Raw genomic sequence first — 18,958 nt, forward strand, 5'->3', positions numbered from 1 at the left:
AATATTGAGACTATCAATAACCATGTTGAGTTTCACATTCTAGTCTAGAGGTTGCCAAAAATCAGCTTAGACTGTAGTTATAGAATATTGAGACTATCAATAACAATGTTGAGTTTCACATTCTAGTCTGGAAGTAGCCAAAAATCAGCTGAGGCTGTAGTTATAGAATATTGAGACTATCAATAACCATGTTGAGTTTTACATTCTAGTCTGGAGGTAGCCAAAAATCAGCTGAGACTGTAGGTATAGAATATTGAGACTTATCAATAACCATATTTAGTTTCAAATTATAGTCTGGATGTAGCCAAAAATCAGCTGAGACTGTAGGTATAGAATATTGAGAATATCAATAACCATGTTGAGTTTCACATTATAGTCTGGAGGTAGCCAAAAATCAGCTGAGACTGTATGTATAGAATATTGAGACTATCAATAACCATGTTGAGTTCCACATTCTATTCTGGAGATAGCCGAAAATCAGCTGAAACTGTAGTTATAGAATATTGAGACTATCAATAACCATGTTGAGTTTCACATTCTAGTCGGGGGGTAGCCAAAAATCAGCTGAGACTGTAGGTATAGAATATTGAGACTATCAATAACCTTGTTGAGTTTCCGATTATAGTCTGGAGGCAGCCAAAAGTCAGCTGAGACTGTAGATATAGAATATTGAGATTATCAATAACCATGTTGAGTTTCATATTCTAGTCTGGGGGTAGCCAAAAATCAGCTGAGACTGTAGGTATAGAATATTAAGACTATCAATAACCATGTTGAGTTTCACATTCTAGTCTGGGGGTAGCCAAAAATCAGCTGAGACTCTAGGTATAGAATATTGAGATTATTAATAACCATGTTGAGTTTCCCATTATAGTCTGGAGGTAGCCAAAAATCAGCTGAGACTGTAGGTATAGAATATTGAGACTATCAAAAACCATGTTGAGTTTCACATTCTAGTCTGGAGGTAGCCAAAAATCAGCTGAGACTGTAGGTATAGAAGAGACTATCAATAACCGAGTTTCTCATTATATTCTGGAGGTAACCAAAAATCAGCTGATACTGTAGTTATAGAATATTGAGACTATCAATAACCATGTTGAGTTTCACATTCTAGTCTGGAGGTAGCCAAAATCGGCTGAGACTGTAGTTATAGAATATTGAGACTATCAATAACCATGTTGAGTTTCACATTCTAGTCTAGAGGTTGCCAAAAATCAGCTTAGACTGTAGTTATAGAATATTGAGACTATCAATAACAATGTTGAGTTTCACATTCTAGTCTGGAAGTAGCCAAAAATCAGCTGAGGCTGTAGTTATAGAATATTGAGACTATCAATAACCATGTTGATATCATCAGACATTCTAGTCTGGAGGTAGCCAAAAATCAGCTGAGGCTGTAGTTATAGAATATTGATACTATCAATAACCATGTTGAGTTTCACATTCTAGTCCGGAGGTAGCCAAAAATCAGCTGAGACTGTAGATATAGAATATTGAGACTATCAATAACCATGTTGAATTTCACATTCTAGTCTGGAGGTAGTCAAAAATCAGCTGAGACAAAACATTTATTGGGAGGTAATTTATCCGTGGTCAGCAACAACAGCGACGTATTTTCGCCATTAAGGAATGAAATGAATCATAGTCATGTCATTAAAGGACTTCGAGGGAGTCTCAGTAGGTTGTCAAGTGGTAAGTCTCTATTTTGTTTCTTTGCATTCGTTAATAGGCTCCCGAACTGGGAGCCTTTTTCAACGAAAAAAAACTTTAAAGAAGAAGAAACAAAATTAAAAAAAAATAAAACCATCAAAAAAATCATATCTATTAAAAATAAAGACTGTATTTATTCGAAAGAAAATTCATAAGACCCCAGGTTACCACCCCTGATTATATTTACTAGGTTAAAATTTTTTGAGGTATTTATGGCAACTGGTCAAAGGAACTGACAATAAAGAAATTACTTGTCCATCTGAAAATAAAGAGAAGGATTATCTGTTGTGTAGTATAGACATTCGTTTGTTTTGTCAGCTATAGTTCTGGAAGTGTTTAAAATGTGAGCTATATTTATTTGTCTGTTTTGTGGTTGTTTATTTGTCTTTTTTTCTCTTGTGTGTTATTGTCGTTTTTTAGATGATTTTTTAATTGTTTCTTATTCCTAAAAGGTTTTTTTCTGTTGAAAAAGGCTCCCGGACGTGGAGCCGAAATATTCGATTTTTTATTTAAAGTTTTGTTGTTGTTTTTTGGGTTTTTGTTCGACTGCTTTATTTAAAATAAACCCGTTTTCTCATTTTCTCTATTTTTTTACATTTGTTTACATTGTATTTACAATTGTTATATGTATTTGTCTCTATTGTATTTGTTTACAATATCCTCCCCTTACTATATTTCCCCTACAATATCCTCCTTTGTTTACAACCTCCCTTAGTGATGTTTGTAAAAATTTGTATCCACCATCTATACACACTATATGTCTATACCGTCTATACACCTTCTATTAAAATTTTTCCATAAGAAATGAAAGGACTCGTAGTAGTTTGATTCAAGAACTTCAAGAAAGCCTTAGTAGGTTATCGAGTAGTAAGTCTGTATTGCAGTTGTTCACATACATATATTCATATATTTTTAAATATATTAGTATAAATCTGTGGCGTTAAGCAAAATGGGCGTAAGTCCACTTTTTTCCGAAAATGACTTAAGCACATGGTTCGAAAGGGCTCGAAGAGATCTATCGATTTGTCTATTCAAAATGGGCCTATCTTCAGATCTGACCGAGATAAAAAAAAAATTGCCAAAAGGGCATAACTTCAAATTCGTGAAAAGGCGTTATGCCAAAAGGGCCTAAGTCCAATTTGTTCAAAACCTTCGCATGAGCTGCATTCGTTTTCGCCATCCAACCGCCATCCAAACCTCGGTTTTACTAATAAGCCGTTTTTTTTTTTGTAAAACGACGTTTCAGTTCGCGCTTATAAGCCGTTTTTTGAAAGTTTATCCAACTGTCGTTGAATCGTCGTCGTATGGATGAAGAACTGAGCTTTTATCTCGGTTTTACTTGTTTAGTTTTACTTTTGGCGCTAACTTTCAAATAGACTAACAAATAGTGAGAGATTTTCATTTGTTTAGTCAGAGAGTCAGAACTCTAGTCAAAGAAATGCAGATGGCTCTGGGGAAAACCTGAATGCAACCCATAGTTCTGAGAGAAACTATCAAGATAGAAGCCAGGGAAATGCAGATGTTTCTGAAGAGAAATTGAATGCAAACCACGGTGCTGATGGAAACAATCAAGCAGGAATTCGCGAGTCTTCAGGAAGAAAGAAAGGACGAAAAAAGCTCCATGAGCTGACCCGACAGTAACAAGGAAGGTTGAAAGCAAAGGGTGAAGAGCACATGACCCTCTCCAAGAAAGTACATAGTGCTAGAACTTTCAAGAACTGTTCTGAAAAATGTAAGGGGAGCTGTTTCGATAGAGTAGATAATGAAGCCAGGAAAGCAATGTTTAACTCTTATTGGAAAGCTGGTGACAAACTGGTACAACAGCAGTTTTTGGCTGGACTCATTAAAAAAGGTCAACCAAACCAAAAGAGAAAGAGAGTGGACAAGAGCAATAGGGAAAGAAGTGCTTCCTACCAGTACACACTCAAGAATATCACTGGAGAAGTAGAAACTATCTGTAAAACCTGTTTTATTGGGACATTCGACATCGCAGATAGAGAACTGAGAGGAATAGTTTCAAAGATAACTGAGTTTGGTGTAATCCAGACACCGCATTCAACCCCCGAGAGACAAGCGCACAACAGGTGTCCAGAAACTGATATGGAGTTTATTAAACAACACATAAACTCTTTCCCGGCCTTTGAGTCGCATTATTCAAGAGCCCATACCTCCAGAGAGTATCTATCCTCGAATTTAAATACTGCAAAAATGTTCGACCTTTACAAGGCAAAGTGTGAAGAAGAGGGTAGAAAGAATGTATCGATCAGTCACTATAAGAAAGTGTTCTATGAAAACTTCAATCTCGGATTCAAACCTCCAGTCAATGATTCCTGTGGCCTGTGTGAAAGCTTGAAAATGAAAATTCAGGCAGATCCTGATCCTGAAAACCCTGCAATCATTCAAAAAGAGCAGCGTGACAATGCCTTCAAACTAGCTTATGACAGAAAAAGGGAAGACAAAGAAAAAGCACTAAAATCAGGAGGAACTTTGGACGTTTGACATGCAACAATGCCTTCCAACCCCAGATGTTAAGGCGAAGTTAGCATTTTATAAGCTTCAGCTCTGGACGTATAATTTAACAGTGCATGTTTCAGGAGAAGGAGAGAAATCCCACAATTTTTTGTGGCATGAGGGACAGTCAGAAAAGGGAGCTAGTGAGGTTGCCTCCGCTTTATTTTCTTTTTGCTTGGTAAAATTCGGCCCAATCTCAAGCACATCGTTCTTTTCTCTGACACATGCAGTGGTCAGAATAGAAATTCTATTGTTACTGGGATGCTATCTTACTTTATTTCCAAAGTTGCTGTTGGAGAGCTGGAAGTAATTGACCAGAAGTTTCTCGAACCAGGCCACACACATCTTGAATGTGATTCGGATCATGCAAGGATAGAGAAGGCCAAGAAAACGACCAACATTCAAGTCAATGTGCCTGCAGACTGGGCAAATGTCATCAGGACTGCCAGAGGCAAGATATCTATGAATGCTCATCAAATGAAAAAGGATGAAATCTTAGATTTTGCTGAATTCTTTAAGAAAGTCTTCGTCAGAAGAAACATTGACGTTGACAAAACAGAGTTCGAGTGGACTGACATCCGTTGGTTCCGGTACACAAAGGAGTTAGGAATAGTGCAGTTAAAAAATTCCCACAAGAATGACGAGCCATCCCGAACCATGAATTTACGAAAAAGGGGTAGAGTTGCTACTATCCCAGTTCTTTCCCCGAAATTTCCCAATGGCCACACAATCAGCAAAGCCAAGTACGATGACCTCATCTCTCTTCTTCCTTTCATCCCAGAGGATCTCCACCGTTTCTTCAGAAATCTTCTGTATGACAATGCGCTTCAAGACTACATTCCAGACGAAGCTGAGCCTCCAGAAGAAGATTAATCATTCTTAAAATGATTTTGATTAATTTTTTGTATTTAATTGATGCATTGTAAGCGAAGAAATAAAACTCTGAAAGGAATTGTGCCCTTTTTGCAAATTAAAAAAAGTCTTATTTTTTAAATTGTCATTTTGCAAAAAAGTCACGAGTCCCTTATCTTCTAAATAAGAAACAATTCAGCAATTTGAACATTTCCATCTAATTCCGCTCCGAAAATTAACTAGGAATTAGTCTCAAAAGTTTCAAGTTTTTTAAATTTTGATTTGTGAGAATTCATTGTTTTTACTCTCCTGTAAATCATAAAAAGTGGACTTACGACCATTTTACTTAACGCCACAGAAATGTAAGTATATAGTTGTAAATGTATCATATTTAATTGTTACGCTATGTTATTATTGCAGGCTCTTTAATCTGTTTAAGAGATGAAAATTGCTGGAACTCTATTGGCTGATTGTATCTTTCTAGTAAGCCTTAATTAACAACATGTCCTTTTTTATGTTTTATTAACGTGAATAATCGAGTAAGGGTACGCCCTCCTTCAGATATGATATTTATTTCAAAAAAATCTCTATCACAAGCCCACAAAGGACTGAATTTGGACTTCGGAGTCGACAAATCATATGGTTGCACTAAAACTAGCAAAAATGCAAAAAAAAAAACAACGAAAAAGAAAAATCACAATGAATAATCATTTATGAGTCAATAATTAAACCGTAAAAAAATCAATTAAAAAGTTAAAAACATAAAAACTGGTTGAACTAAACTTAAACAAATACTAATCAGAAAAAGAATTGAAAGGGACATTAAAAAAGGGGGGATTAATGAATAAATACAAAAAAAAGATCGAGATATAAATATACATATATGTTCGTGGTATTGAGCCACCAGTGTTAAACTGGTAGGGCACAACTCCACTGGCTCTGTAATGTACGGGTTTCACCACTTATTGGAGGAGAAAGCCCAGGTCCCAACTTACGATGTTAGTCCTACATTGATATCACTAGTCCTGCCAGGATTATGTTCGATGCTACCCTATATACAGTAGACTCTGTCCCAGGGGCTTCTCACGTATTCAAGTGGTGAAATAACCACTTTCTAAGGTCAAATACATCTCTCTTGGGGTACGCCTAGGAAATCTCTAACACTCTCCTTGGAGGTAATAAACCCCCCTGTCAATATAATAATGACGGTACCTCGTAGCTATATTCCTACCCTGCCTGGGTTACGAAACTAGTACACAGTTTGTAGAAAATACCTTACTTGTATTCTTCCAAAAGGGTCACAATAATACCAAATAAATATATCTTCCCGAATGGGGTCTAGATGCCGAATAAATCAAAATAATATTTTTTATATAACTTTTTAAAAGGGTGGACCTTCGCTTGGCCCAGCCAATCATCCCAGTCCCCATTCAAAACCAATTCTACCTCTTAGCTTTATCTTTCAATGACTCCAAACTAGGAAGTACAAAAATAGAACTTACTTCAAAGCTTACTTATTGCGACGCCTCTAACTTAGCAACGAGAATTTAACCTGTCTTTTGAAATTATACTATAAGCAAATGTAATTAGGAAAACGAAAACAGGTCATTTATCTGAAAGGAAAAGAAACAGGGGTGGAACCCCAACAATATAAAAATTAAAAGTGATACTAAAAGAGTCTCAATAATTTACATAAAGTCAATAAAAGAATTAAAAAGATAAAAACTGGTAAAAAAAAACAGGGGAGAGGGGACAAAAATAAGTGAATAAACACAAAAAAGAGAACGAAATATAAAATTACGTAAAAATTAAAAGGGCAAATAATAAAGAGGGGGGGGGGACACGCAAATGAGTGCAAGAATCTGGGCAGCACCATCAAACAATAAAAAAAGAAAAAAAACTAAAAGGGAGAAACTAGTGGGATACTTTATTAATTTATTTTGTGATGAAGGGGATAAAAGTTGTGCCATATCTGGAAGTAACGCAGCGAATGGGGGACAAAATAAGGATGGGCTCAGAAGCAGCTTGAGGCGACCGTAATCTGGATGGGGAGTGACGTTTGGGGAAAATACTTCCCATCCGAGAGCTTGTTATTGCATTTTCTGCAAAACGGAGGCACAACGAGACCCTCCGGCGCTCAAGGGCATCAAGACTAAGTTTTTTTAGGAGCAGAGAGTATGGCACCTTGCCTTCTTTAAAATTGTTCGCACGGTTCTTTTTTGGATTGATTCAATTTTTTCCGATTCTTTGCGAGAGATACCAGGGTGCCAAACTGGACAAGCATATTTGAGATGCGGACGTACAAAAGACGTGTAAATCCTGTAAAGACGTGTAATGGGAAAGGGGACGCTAAATTTATTTAGGATGTTAAGGAGGGCGATAGACACATTAGCTATATGGATGATGTCTTTAACGTAGATATCCCACTTTAAATCGGAAGAAATTGTGACGCCAAGTAGTTCAAATGAGGACACAGAAATTTCAGGAGGGATAGGATTAAGAACACAGGGCGAGGATTTGAGGAAACAAATCGGCATTATTATGGACTCAGAGGGGTTTACTGTCATGCCTAAGTCCAAGGCCTCGTCTCCAATTTCAGTGAGGATACTCAAAGGGTCGCTTATTAAATTCCTGAAGCAAGTTTCAACAACCGTAAGGTCATCAATAAATTTCCATCGGTCAAGAAATTTCTTCGCGAGGCTGTTAATCATGACTGAAAAAAGGAGGGGACCTAGAAGAGCACCTTGGGGTATGCTATTGTGGACAGGGAGAGGATTTGAATAATGATTCTGGTATTTGACAACTTGTGATCTATTTGTTAAGAAGGAGGCAACCAATTTCACCAGTAAGGAATCAATATTGAACTTGCTGACAATTTTTTCAATTGAAATATTATGGTTAAAAGGGTTAAATGCTTTCTGAAGGCCAATAGAAATTATATTTAGCCAGGAATTGAGTTTTTTGAGGATTTTCCAGGTGTTGTAAATAAGAGAAACGATGTAGTGGGAAGTAGAAATGGATTTTAGGTTCTCGGATTGCCTCAGTTCAGTAAGAGGTAGGATTTTTTTCTTTAGCCAATCTGCAAGGAATCCTTCTTAAAGTTTCGAAAAAAATAGGAGTAAGAATAATAGGGCGAACGCCTTCTAAACAAGGCTTTCCGTTTTTCTTTTTCAAAGCGATTATGAAATCCTGTTTCCAAATTGTCGGAATTCGTCCGGACTCGATAATCTCCTTAAACAGGAAAGACAGTGGCTTAGAAAGGAAGGCACTAATAAGAGGAAAGGGAATCTCCAAAGGACAAACACTTATTTTTCTTAGTTTTTCAATTCTTCTTTCTATCTCAGCGGGGAACAGTGGGAAAGAAGAGGAAAGGGCTCCTGTTGGTAATTGGTCGGACAATGCTGGAAAGATATGGACATGGAAGTGAGGAATTTATTTAGAATATTGGCAGTAATATCAGAGGACTCGAATAGATTGGAGTTAAGCTGTTCAAGCCTCCTGCCACACAGCTATTTAACCTCTAAATACCAATTTTTTGGTTTATTAGTGAACAATTCTTCGACCTTATTTTTGTAGTACGATCGTACCAATTTACGAATTTCTCTTTTAATTGACTTTCTCAGTTTATTGGCTTCATTTGGCTTACCATTATTGAAAAGCTTCAATTTGGTTCTAATTAGTGTTTTTATAGTTTGGTTAATAAAGGGTTTATCACTGGAGCACCTTTTAAATATGTTTTTTGGGAAAAAAATTTGATATTTATCAAATCGCTTTTAATGGAACATAGCCACTTTCTCACCAAGATTTTTTAAACTGTAAATATCAGACTAATCTTTAGTATTCAGCTACATACCAAAAGAAAGAAGACCAGAATTTTGAAGAGGCCGATAAGTGTCATAACTTATTGAGAAAGAATGCTTAAATTTTGAGGAGGAGGATAAAAGAATCGAAAGATGATAACCCCCACCTAATGGGGGCAAAGCTGAGGGAGGGCTGTAAAAACTATACATATTAGTTAAAATAACATCAAGAGAGGTATTTTCCCGAGTCGTTGGTATTTTTACAATTTGCTTTACTTTTAAGTGAGAAGCAGAAAGAATCCATTTTAAGGTCGTTGGCATCGCCAACTAAAAAAAGGCCAGCATTGGGCCAGCACTTAGAAATAACAAAATCAGCACTTATTGAATTGCTGGATGAATTTACGTTTTGAATCGACATTTTGATTTGGGGAGCAATAGAAAATAGCTATTGCAATAATATTAAATGGACGAGAGAGTACTTTTGGTCTGATACTTAGCCAGAATATTTTATCATACTCGGATAAACATGGGATTCGAATAACCTTTGGTAAAGGTTACTCTTAGTAAAGAACAAAACACCGCCACCCTTTTTTCCGAGTGGGTGGTCTAAAGGACGGAGTTTAATAAACTCTGAATAATTTGTCAGGCGCAGGGACCCTGCGTCATGGGAAAGTACTTCAGTAATAACTATAATATCTATTAGATTTGATTCTGAAAGCACCTCGAATTCAGTAAGCTTTTCAAAATTAAGATTTTCAGCATTAGTAACTAAAAGTTTAGGAAAAACAAGCCGATTGGGGAATCGCGACAGGGAGACTTGATGAGTTTGAGAATTTCCTGGGTGGGGTTCTAAGATAATATTATGATTCTTTGGAGAAGAAGGGTAAGAGAAGGATTTACCCTGGGGATTTGGAGGTGGGGGGACGGGCAAGGATATAGACGAAGCATGATGAGGAAGGTGCAACTTATTTCCAGTTGACGGGAAATGAGAACAAGGGTCTCGGACTTGAGTCACGTTTACAGGGTAGGCACGAGGGATAAAACGAATGGGCGTGGAGGTGGGGTTTCATAGAGATATGGTAAGAAGGAGTCGAATTGGGAGGATATTTGATAGAGAGGAAAGGGGAAGATGAGAATGCTAGAAGGTGCTGGGAAAGAGAAGTAGGATGGGAATTTTTCTGGGAGGAGGAAGGTCGGGTTTACTTTGGCAAATGACGGGTGGAGGCTTGAACCATCAACAACATCTTGGGAGCATAGAGCGGATAGGGTATGCAAAGGGGTTTGTTACTGGGAGGGATATGAGTAAGAGGGAATTGTCGGAGGGTTTGGGTGCAGTAATGTTTGCGATGGTTATTTGACTGGTCGTGAGTAAATTTCTAGGTTGGAGGGGCGTTTCGGGGAGAGGATACCTGAGGCATGTTGCTTTGTATCGGATAGGGAGGGAGGTAATGAGGGGTATTTCATAAGGGAGGAATGGGATCCGTAGTGCTGCCTAAAAAGGGGGCTTTCCAGTTTAGAATCTTTGACTGGTAACAGCTGAGACTACCCAAGTTTGTGCACTTGGCTTTTGTTTGCAGCTTGATTCTTTCTTTTTGCAAATAGGAAGAGGGGACTTAAATATGCAGGTTATCACACCCGAAACAACGCCCGCTTGATGCTAACCTACATATAGGAACATGGTCAAAATTACGCTTTGCTTCTTTTTGTCACACTTGTTATATGAAAAGCGGGAACAAACTCTTGGACTAGCTTCATTTCGTTTTTTGAGGTTATCGGTAATAGATCCATGATTATAAGGGCACTTTGGACCTAATTTGCAATTTCCTTCCTTAAAAAACTTGCAATTTTTATAACACTATTATCAGGAATACTTTTTCCTGCAGTTTGCTTCGAGCACGATCATGTCCAAAATCACATTTTTCTCCTAATTTGCAAAAACCTGCCAAAATTGTATTAGCACATTTGCGAATGTTAGCAGGGATGTCATTATTATTAGTCAGATTCACTTTCCTACCGTAAAAAAAAAATCGGGCATCTGTGATTGAGTTCTCAAGGGCAGGGTTATAATTAGGTTGAATAGAAGTGAGATTGAGGTGAGGTAAACTTTCTGAGCTTAGATTTATGTCACTTGTAGTGGCTAAAGTTCCATTAAATTATTAAATAATAAAGTTGTAAAAAAATCTATTAAATTATTTTAGCTAAATATTTTCCTGAGGAAATGTCTAACGATAATTTTAGGTATTCGTTTGACTGAATCAGACAGTAAGCTTTACGAAAACTGCTCTGCTATCCCACTTTCTTAGGCTATAATGAAAGAAATTTTAAGATGGCTAGTCATGTTTTATAGATGAAGGATGACAGATTGCCAAAGATTGTCCTTGTCGGCTAACCATCCAGGGTTAGGGCCAAACAAAAGGCAGTTTATTCCCAAGTGAATGGAAAGAGGCTATACGAAATGATTTAAAGGACATTGGAACTTCACGGGAAGGAGGTTAATTTGTATAGATTGGGGCGGAGAAAGAATGTATGCAGCCATGTTGTCCTAAGGCGCCTTAGTGCAGTAGTGAGTTGTTAGTCTAGTAATAGTAGTAGTAGCATGTGCTTTATTCAGGATATTTCATTTATATTGTAGTCATAAACTATTTCCTTAACACTTGAACAAGCCTAAGCGTGACTTTTTCATAGGTAGCCCCGTATTCTCACCAGTGCAAATTGCTTCGAGTCCAATGAGCTCCATCACTCCGTCCAGAGTCCTCAATGTTTTTAATACAAGTGACGTAGTTTCCCCAACTTTTGGAAATGCACCTCGCAGAAGAGGCTCTGCCACTGAAAGCTCATATAAAATACCCCCTATTGCTGAAGAGCCTGTTGAAGAGCCGAGTGGCAAAGAAGTTGAGCAGAGTTCAGTGCAAGAACTGCTCGAGGGGGTTAGAAACGAAGTTACAGATGAACACCTGGCGATGGCTTTTTCTGACGTGTGTAAGTTTTGTTCTTAGTTATTTGGAACTCCCAATAATCTGTGACTGCGCAATGTATTACATATGAAGACAATTTAAAAAAAAAAACATAATTGATAGTCAATTAACATGAAACTCGATTTTTTCTTCCCGTCAATCTCAAATTTTATCCATTATCTCAATTGGATGAGAATGAGATGAGGATGAGAAGTATCAAAAAATTTATGCTTCAGATGTCGAAAGCCATCAAAAAATCAGAAGCCGAGATGGAGCCAGTTTTGTATTTCGGAGTAAAAAAAAGAAAGAAAAAAGAAGAACACCCAAAAAGATAAACAAATTGAAGTTCCTAACATTCTTCCCTAAGACACCATCCGTAACTTCACAAATTATTTTCCTAACATTATTCCATCCATCTTCTACATTGTTAAATTTTAAACTCTCTAGTTTAGCATTTATATGTTCCTGTAAAGTATCACTCAATTTCGCATCCTGGAGTCTACCTACGTCATAGCTTCCTGGAAGATAGTTACCCTTCCGAAATTTCAGCTTTAAATTAACCCGACACTACTAGATGGTGATCTTTGCTTCTAACATCAATATCAGCACTCTTATATACGCCAGTAACTTGTATTGATCCTGCCAGTCTTCCGTTTACAAAACATAATCAATAAGGTTAGCCGTCTTACCATTACGTGAATACCGTGTTAGTTTCTGGGTTATTTTATGACCAAATACTGTATTGGTTATAACCAGATTGTTATACCTACAAAATAACAGCAGTCTATAGCCATTACTGTTTTCTTTTCCTGCACATAATTTAGCTAAGCTAGGTTATCATCTATCTCTACCGACCTGGGCGTTAAACCAAAGTGGTCTCAGAATTCATTTTTTAAAACTAGAATTTATATCTGACAAATTAAATCTTTGGCATAAACAAGACCCATATATCTTAATGAGAACTACACTTCCAAATAATGTATCTCAATCATTTGCCATAGCCTCACTTACAGAAAAAGCCTGATAAACATGGAACATTGCAGCTTGAGTCATGACGTTAATAACGTGTCCCAGATAAAAGGACTTGTAGGCTACGTAAAAAATGAAGTAAATCCTTGTAAAATATGACATATTAAGAGGATCGTTTCAGATTCCCCTTCCTCTTAAAAATTATTTTGTTCTTCTCTCGTATAAAGGTAGTGTGTGGTATCCCACATTTCTTCTAACCGAGATTTTTCTACCCTTCCAGACTATAGCATGAAAGAAGAGAACACTTTTCCCATGGGGGAATTCCCCGAAAGAATATATTGTGAATATACATTGCATATATGAATATATAAAGAAATATATTGTGGGTTGATAAAAACACTAATTTTTATAAATAAAGTATATGTATCAAATACATACCAATCCTGTTATTTGAATTTTCACCATATACAAAACTGTAATATTTAAAGTATTGTTGGTGCGGCAAAGGGTGGCAAAATCTACTTTCACCACCCCTTCTACCCATTCTATTCATGAGAAATTAAGTTTAGTTTACCTTGATGTTGTTGAAAATGGTTTCATCGGGAACTAGATTTAGTTTTAGTCTGGTGCCAGGAATTGGCACCAGCTCCAGCACCAGCTATCGGAGAAAACCAGCACCAGTCTGATTCTTCTATAAACATGGTTGTAAAATAAAATAGAAAACGAACTGTTGAAGTATGAGCTGAAATTAAAGCTCACCTTTTCCACAGAACTGTAGGAAAGTAATATCTCTTTTTCTCTTTAGTCAAAGTACTTAATCACCATATAGATAATTTAGAAATATTTTGTTCGTTTGTTCTATTTTGACAATAATAATCAGACCCCAGTCCTTATTTTGGCCATTATGCTAGTTGTGTTTATTCTAAGGCCAAATTTCTCAGCTTTGCTCTCCTTTTGGCATTTTCAATGCTTTTTTATTTTAAATGTGCAATGTCTGGAATACGTTCCTTCAAACTGATACCAATGCTGCGAAAAAAGGGACTTCTTTGTATTGAGTTATGCAAATAAGACTTTGATTGAACCAAGATCGTGTGTAAATTTGGAATCAAGAACGGACACTGGAATAGATCCCCCCCCCCTCCCGAAATCCTGAACTTTCCAAATTTTTGGGCATTGCTTACTCATAATAAAGGCTAAAATCCTTTCTTTATTATTATTCCCCCCCCCCCGAAAATAATCCCTGCGTATGTGACTGCTTCGAATGGCTCTACTTTTGCTTTTCTGCACTTGGAGATCTGATATCCCAAAACAGACGGATTTTAGTAAAAGCGTTAAAACAGGTTTTTTTTTTTAGAATTATCGGTCAGACCGTCTACCCAAGAGCGAAACCCTTCGTTCTAGTCTTTATACTAAAAGGTCAGACAGATTAAATCATAATAGATAACAGACAACGGAAACTTTAGCGATGTGTATGCGCCATTTCCTTTATACCACCCAACAAAGGCAAGACGTTGAAAAGCTATTTTCATGGAACCTATAAATCACCTAGGCTCACTTCATTTCTACTTCTTTTTTTCTTTGTGTTTTTTTAATGGCTCCACGTTTTGTGACTCCAAAAAGTGTTCTAGCTAACCAAAGTGTGACCACATATCTTCTCGCACCTTTTGATACTTTTCCTACAATGTGTTACAATGTGTAACACATTGTATGTGTTTCCTACATATTCAAAGTTAATGTATCTGTGATTAAATGGTAGTTTCTAAAAAAACACAGTTTTCGTGATGACTTTTGGATTAAATTACTATCGATAAAATAAATTATACGGGTTTTACCAGACAACTCCAAAATGTCCTTGCTTTAATTCCTTTTCTAATTAAGTGTTGCTCTATTTTTCCATAAATAGTAATTATTTCTAGGAAATTCTTGTCTACCGAAAAATGGCACTGCTGCTTCATCTGTTGGCTAGGCCAAAAATAGAACTCTCTAGAATTTTCTGATTTAAGGAAGAAAAATATGACTTAATGGTTCAAAGACTTAGTAGCTGTTTTCGGCAATTTCTGGTGATTTTTGCTCTAAGAAATGTTCTTTTTCAGTGTATTTTGTTTAGATGGCCTAGGAGAAAGGTAATAATTGCTAGATTGTTTTGCGAAAAAAATCCGGTTTCTAGCTTGAATAGCTTTGCTCTTCATTCAATTTAAACCAACAGAAGTCATTTAATTTTGAACTATTGAATTAAAAGCGCCAAACTTTATTGGAAAGAGCGGGGATTTGAGGGGAGCTTTTTATAACTTCAATTTTCCATAGATAAAATAAAAAATACACCTGTTTGTTTTATCAACTGACTCCAAATTACCTCTACTTTTAATTTATTTTCTAGTTAAGTCTTGCTCTAGGGACGGAGAAGACCTAACTGGAAGCGACTTTCCTTACGGTGATGCGAAGAGTGATGTTACACCTCTGGCACCTCCTCTTTTTTCTGGCAATGAGCATAATGGAGGTTTTCCATCCGGTTGTATGTTTATTTTTTCTCGATTGAGTTGCTCTTGAAGTGATGTATTTGTAGTCTTGATTGAAAAGAATGGAAAAAAAATTAAGCTAGGCCGTATCCAGGTGGGGGGTGAAACTGGGTTTGAACCACCCACCCCATCCCTAAATTTTGTCCGACTTGTAAACAGTAACGAAAATGCATATAAAAAAATTTTAATACGTTTTGTAAGGTTGTTTTGTGAATCTTCTCACCCCCCCCCCACCGGAAAAAATAATCCTCCCTCGAGCAAAAAAATTGTATATGCCCTCGCTTATCGAGATAATGGAGGTTTTCCATCCGGTTATAAGTTCATTTTCTCTCGATTGAGCTGTTCTTGAATTGATGTATTTGTGGGCTTGATTGAAAAAAAATGGAAAGAAGTCCGTATCCAGGTGGGGGTCGAAACCAGGTTAGAACCACCCACCAGACCTATAAATTTTGTCCGACTTGTAAACAGTAACAAAAATGCATATAAACAAATTTTAATACGTTTTGTAAGGTTGTTTTGTGAATCTTCTCACCCCCCCCCCCCACCGTAAAAAATAATCCTCCCTCGAGCAAAAAAATTGTATATGCCCTCGCTTATCGAGATAATGGAGGTTTTCCATCCGGTTATAAGTTCATTTTCTCTCGATTGAGCTGCTCTTGAATTGATGTATTTGTTGGCTTGATTGAAAAAAAAATGGAAAGAAGTCCGTATCCAGGTGGGGGGCGAAACCGGGTTAGAACCACCCACCAGACCTATAAATTTTGTCCGACTTGCAACACAGTAACAAAAATGCATACAAACAAATTTTAATACGTTTTGTAAGGTTTTTTTGTGAATCTTTCCCCCCCCCCTCCTCACCGTAAAAAATAATCCTCCCTCGAGCAAAAAAAAACTGGATATGCCCTCGCTTGTAAGAGTTGGATCTTTGGCGATTTAACATGGGAATATATGGATTAAAACTACTAGTGCCACTGACCATCGTCCGGCAACTTAATTAAAAAAAAAACTTTGAATTATCAACTTGGTGAAAGCCATGGTTAATTATAGTAAAACCTAGACAGGTCTTTTCTGTTAGCCATTTAAAGGCAATTGGGAGATTTATAAGATAATTTAGAAAGATATTTGATATGATTAATCTTCAACGTAATCAAAGCTGACATTTCTCTCTATGTTAAAATTAATCATCATTTTTATTTTCAAGAATTATTTTAACTTAAAGTTCAGTCTGAACAAAGTTGGTCTAAGTTAGCCTAGGAAAATCTTGACAGCTTAAGTAGGCTCGTTGATTTTAAGCTGGCAGGCCTACTGGAATCACAATTCTGATCTCTTTACCCTCCAATGGATTTTAAAGTACATGGAAAGAAAAGAATGCCGCAGCTTTGGGTCAAACCAAATTGCCAATAGTTAGATAGCGTTAGGGATTTTTCACCTCGACACTAATGTCAGTTTTCGCCCTTATAAGTTTCCCATGATCTCTGGTTTGGTGTAAATAATAATAGCGCATTAAGATAGTGTTGAGCAAATAAGCTATTTGTTTGGGCTCAGAAGAAGTGATAACTAGATTTTAAGTAAAAAAAAAAAGTGGCTTCTTGTTGAGCTTCTGCGTGAAGAGCTGTATTACTTAGAAAAGAATTGAAAAGTGACCCTAAGCAATCAAAATTATTAGTAGTAATTAATTTAGGGCAGCAATTCCAAATTTCGATTATTCCAAGTAGTTTTCAAGTAATCGACAAGTCCCATTACTTATCCTTGGCGTTTCTTGAGATGTAAATGACGTCAGAGATTAGTAGGAACACTACTTGAAAATGTTGGGGTTAGTTGTCGGATTAGTTAACCTGCTAACCCTGGAAAATGGGGGATAACTGTGGATAAGTGACGTCAAATATAAGCAAACAATTCAGTCTTTTCAAAAATGGGAAAAATGTTTGAAATTGAAATTATGTGTAGAGAAGAAAAGAAACAGTAATTGTGAAATGTGGCACACCTTCAGGAGTTTGTGAATTAGCTATGTTTACAGTGGAGTACCCGCGGGGAGTACCCGCGATTAATGTTGTTATTCGCCTAGGTGCCTATAGAGTTTCAGTTAAGAAGTTGCTGGATATGTATTTGTTGTAATCTTTTACGGATTACATCTAGGAAAATAATGCTAAGCGGGTAAGTCGTTTAAAGGATGCTGGAACGCTTTCTTAGTTTTTCGTGCGTATTTGAGTTTTTTCATTGCGAAAAACGGTAGTTACGAATCTCAGTGCGAATATATATATATATATATATATATATATATATATATATATATATATATATATATATATATTAGTTCGTGCTTAGTTCGTTCGCTTCGTGCCTATTTGTGCACAAAATGGGTATAGATTTTCGAATCAATTAACGATCTCAGAATTCTCATGCAATAGCTTTTTGCCCTTTTTTGGGTTGAATTGCTGTTTTACCTTACCTTAGACCTTAGCTCCTCCTGTACCTCCAGAGGCACACGGGGCGTCCGTTAACAGCCTCCAATCATCCCGGAAATGCGGCGTAGATGTCCTCCCACTCAGGGACTAAGGATGCATGAAGGGCTCTCCTATCCCGCTCATATGTCCTGCGAAGCTTGTTTTTTGGCCTTTCTCGTCGACGCTTGACGTCTGATTACCACTTAAGAACTTTGTTCGGTAGTGTCTATCCTGGCATACGGATAACATGGCGAAGGTGGTATCAACTTTGTTGCCACACTACATCAGTGACATCAGGCTGGTTTGTGTAGTGGTGAATTTCCAAGTTTGTTATCCTATCCTTCCAGTTAATATTCATGATACGTCGAAGACAGTTGTTTTTGTATGCAGTGAGTCGTTTTTCTTGCTCACCTGTGAGTTTTAAAAATTCCATCGCGTACGTCAAGATCGAAAGGACGTTGCTTCTGAAAAGGCGAAGTTTTAGCTGGAGTGAGTACTTCGCTGATCTCCAGACTGGTCGAAGTCGTTGAAATACTGAGCTTGCCATGGCTATTCGTGTTCTCAGCTCTTTTTCGGAATCGCCACTAAACGAGACTGTGCTACCAAGATATCGGAAGTAGGTGACTTGCTCTTTGCTTTCAGTCCCCAACTGGATATTCATCGATGAGTTAGTGGTTGACATCGCTTTGGTTTTGGGAACGTTGATATTTAACCTAAACTGCTCGGCTCTTTTAACTAACTTGCATAAAAATTCTTGAAGTCTTCTTTTGTCTTTCCCCATCAATCCAACGTCGTCTGCAATGTCGAGATCTTAGACTACTTTGCCTGCAATTGTGATCCCATATCCATCAATTTGTCTGAATATGTAGTCCACTATGAGAATAAAGAGGAATGGAGACAATAACTATCCTTGTTTGACACCTGTCATCACTTTGAAGCATCTTGTATTTCCTTCAGAGGTTCTCACGCAGTATTCCGTGACTTCGTACATAGCCATGATAAGGCGAACCAGCTTTTCAGGAATACCGTAGAAGATCAGGATCCTCCATAGTATTGGGTGGTCTATTGAGTCGAACGCTTTTTCAAAGTCAACGAACAATAGATATAGACGTTGTCTCCACTCATTTGATTCTTCAAGCATGGTGCGCAGTGTGAATATCAGATCGACGCAAGATCGTTTTGGTCGGAAACCATGTTGCTCC

At 37.1% G+C, this 18,958-nt stretch overlaps 1 protein-coding gene across 1 annotated transcript in view; it reads left to right on the forward strand.

Annotated features, from left to right (window-relative positions):
- The window catches only part of Grip71 (WD repeat-containing protein Grip71), an 83,973-nt gene that overhangs the window by 58,964 nt on the left and 6,051 nt on the right, over positions 1–18,958 (forward strand). The window contains exons 8-10 of the mRNA XM_089093097.1: positions 1,533–1,692; positions 11,559–11,852; positions 15,174–15,308. Of these exons, the coding sequence (XP_088949223.1) occupies positions 1,533–1,692; positions 11,559–11,852; positions 15,174–15,308 (589 nt within the window). The remainder of the gene's footprint in view (positions 1–1,532; positions 1,693–11,558; positions 11,853–15,173; positions 15,309–18,958) is intronic.

The sequence above is a fragment of the Artemia sp. Qi Xiang Cuo genome, chromosome 8, assembly GCF_049724085.1.
Source record: "Artemia sp. Qi Xiang Cuo chromosome 8, ASM4972408v1, whole genome shotgun sequence".
Lineage (NCBI taxonomy): Eukaryota > Metazoa > Arthropoda > Branchiopoda > Anostraca > Artemiidae > Artemia > Artemia sp. Qi Xiang Cuo.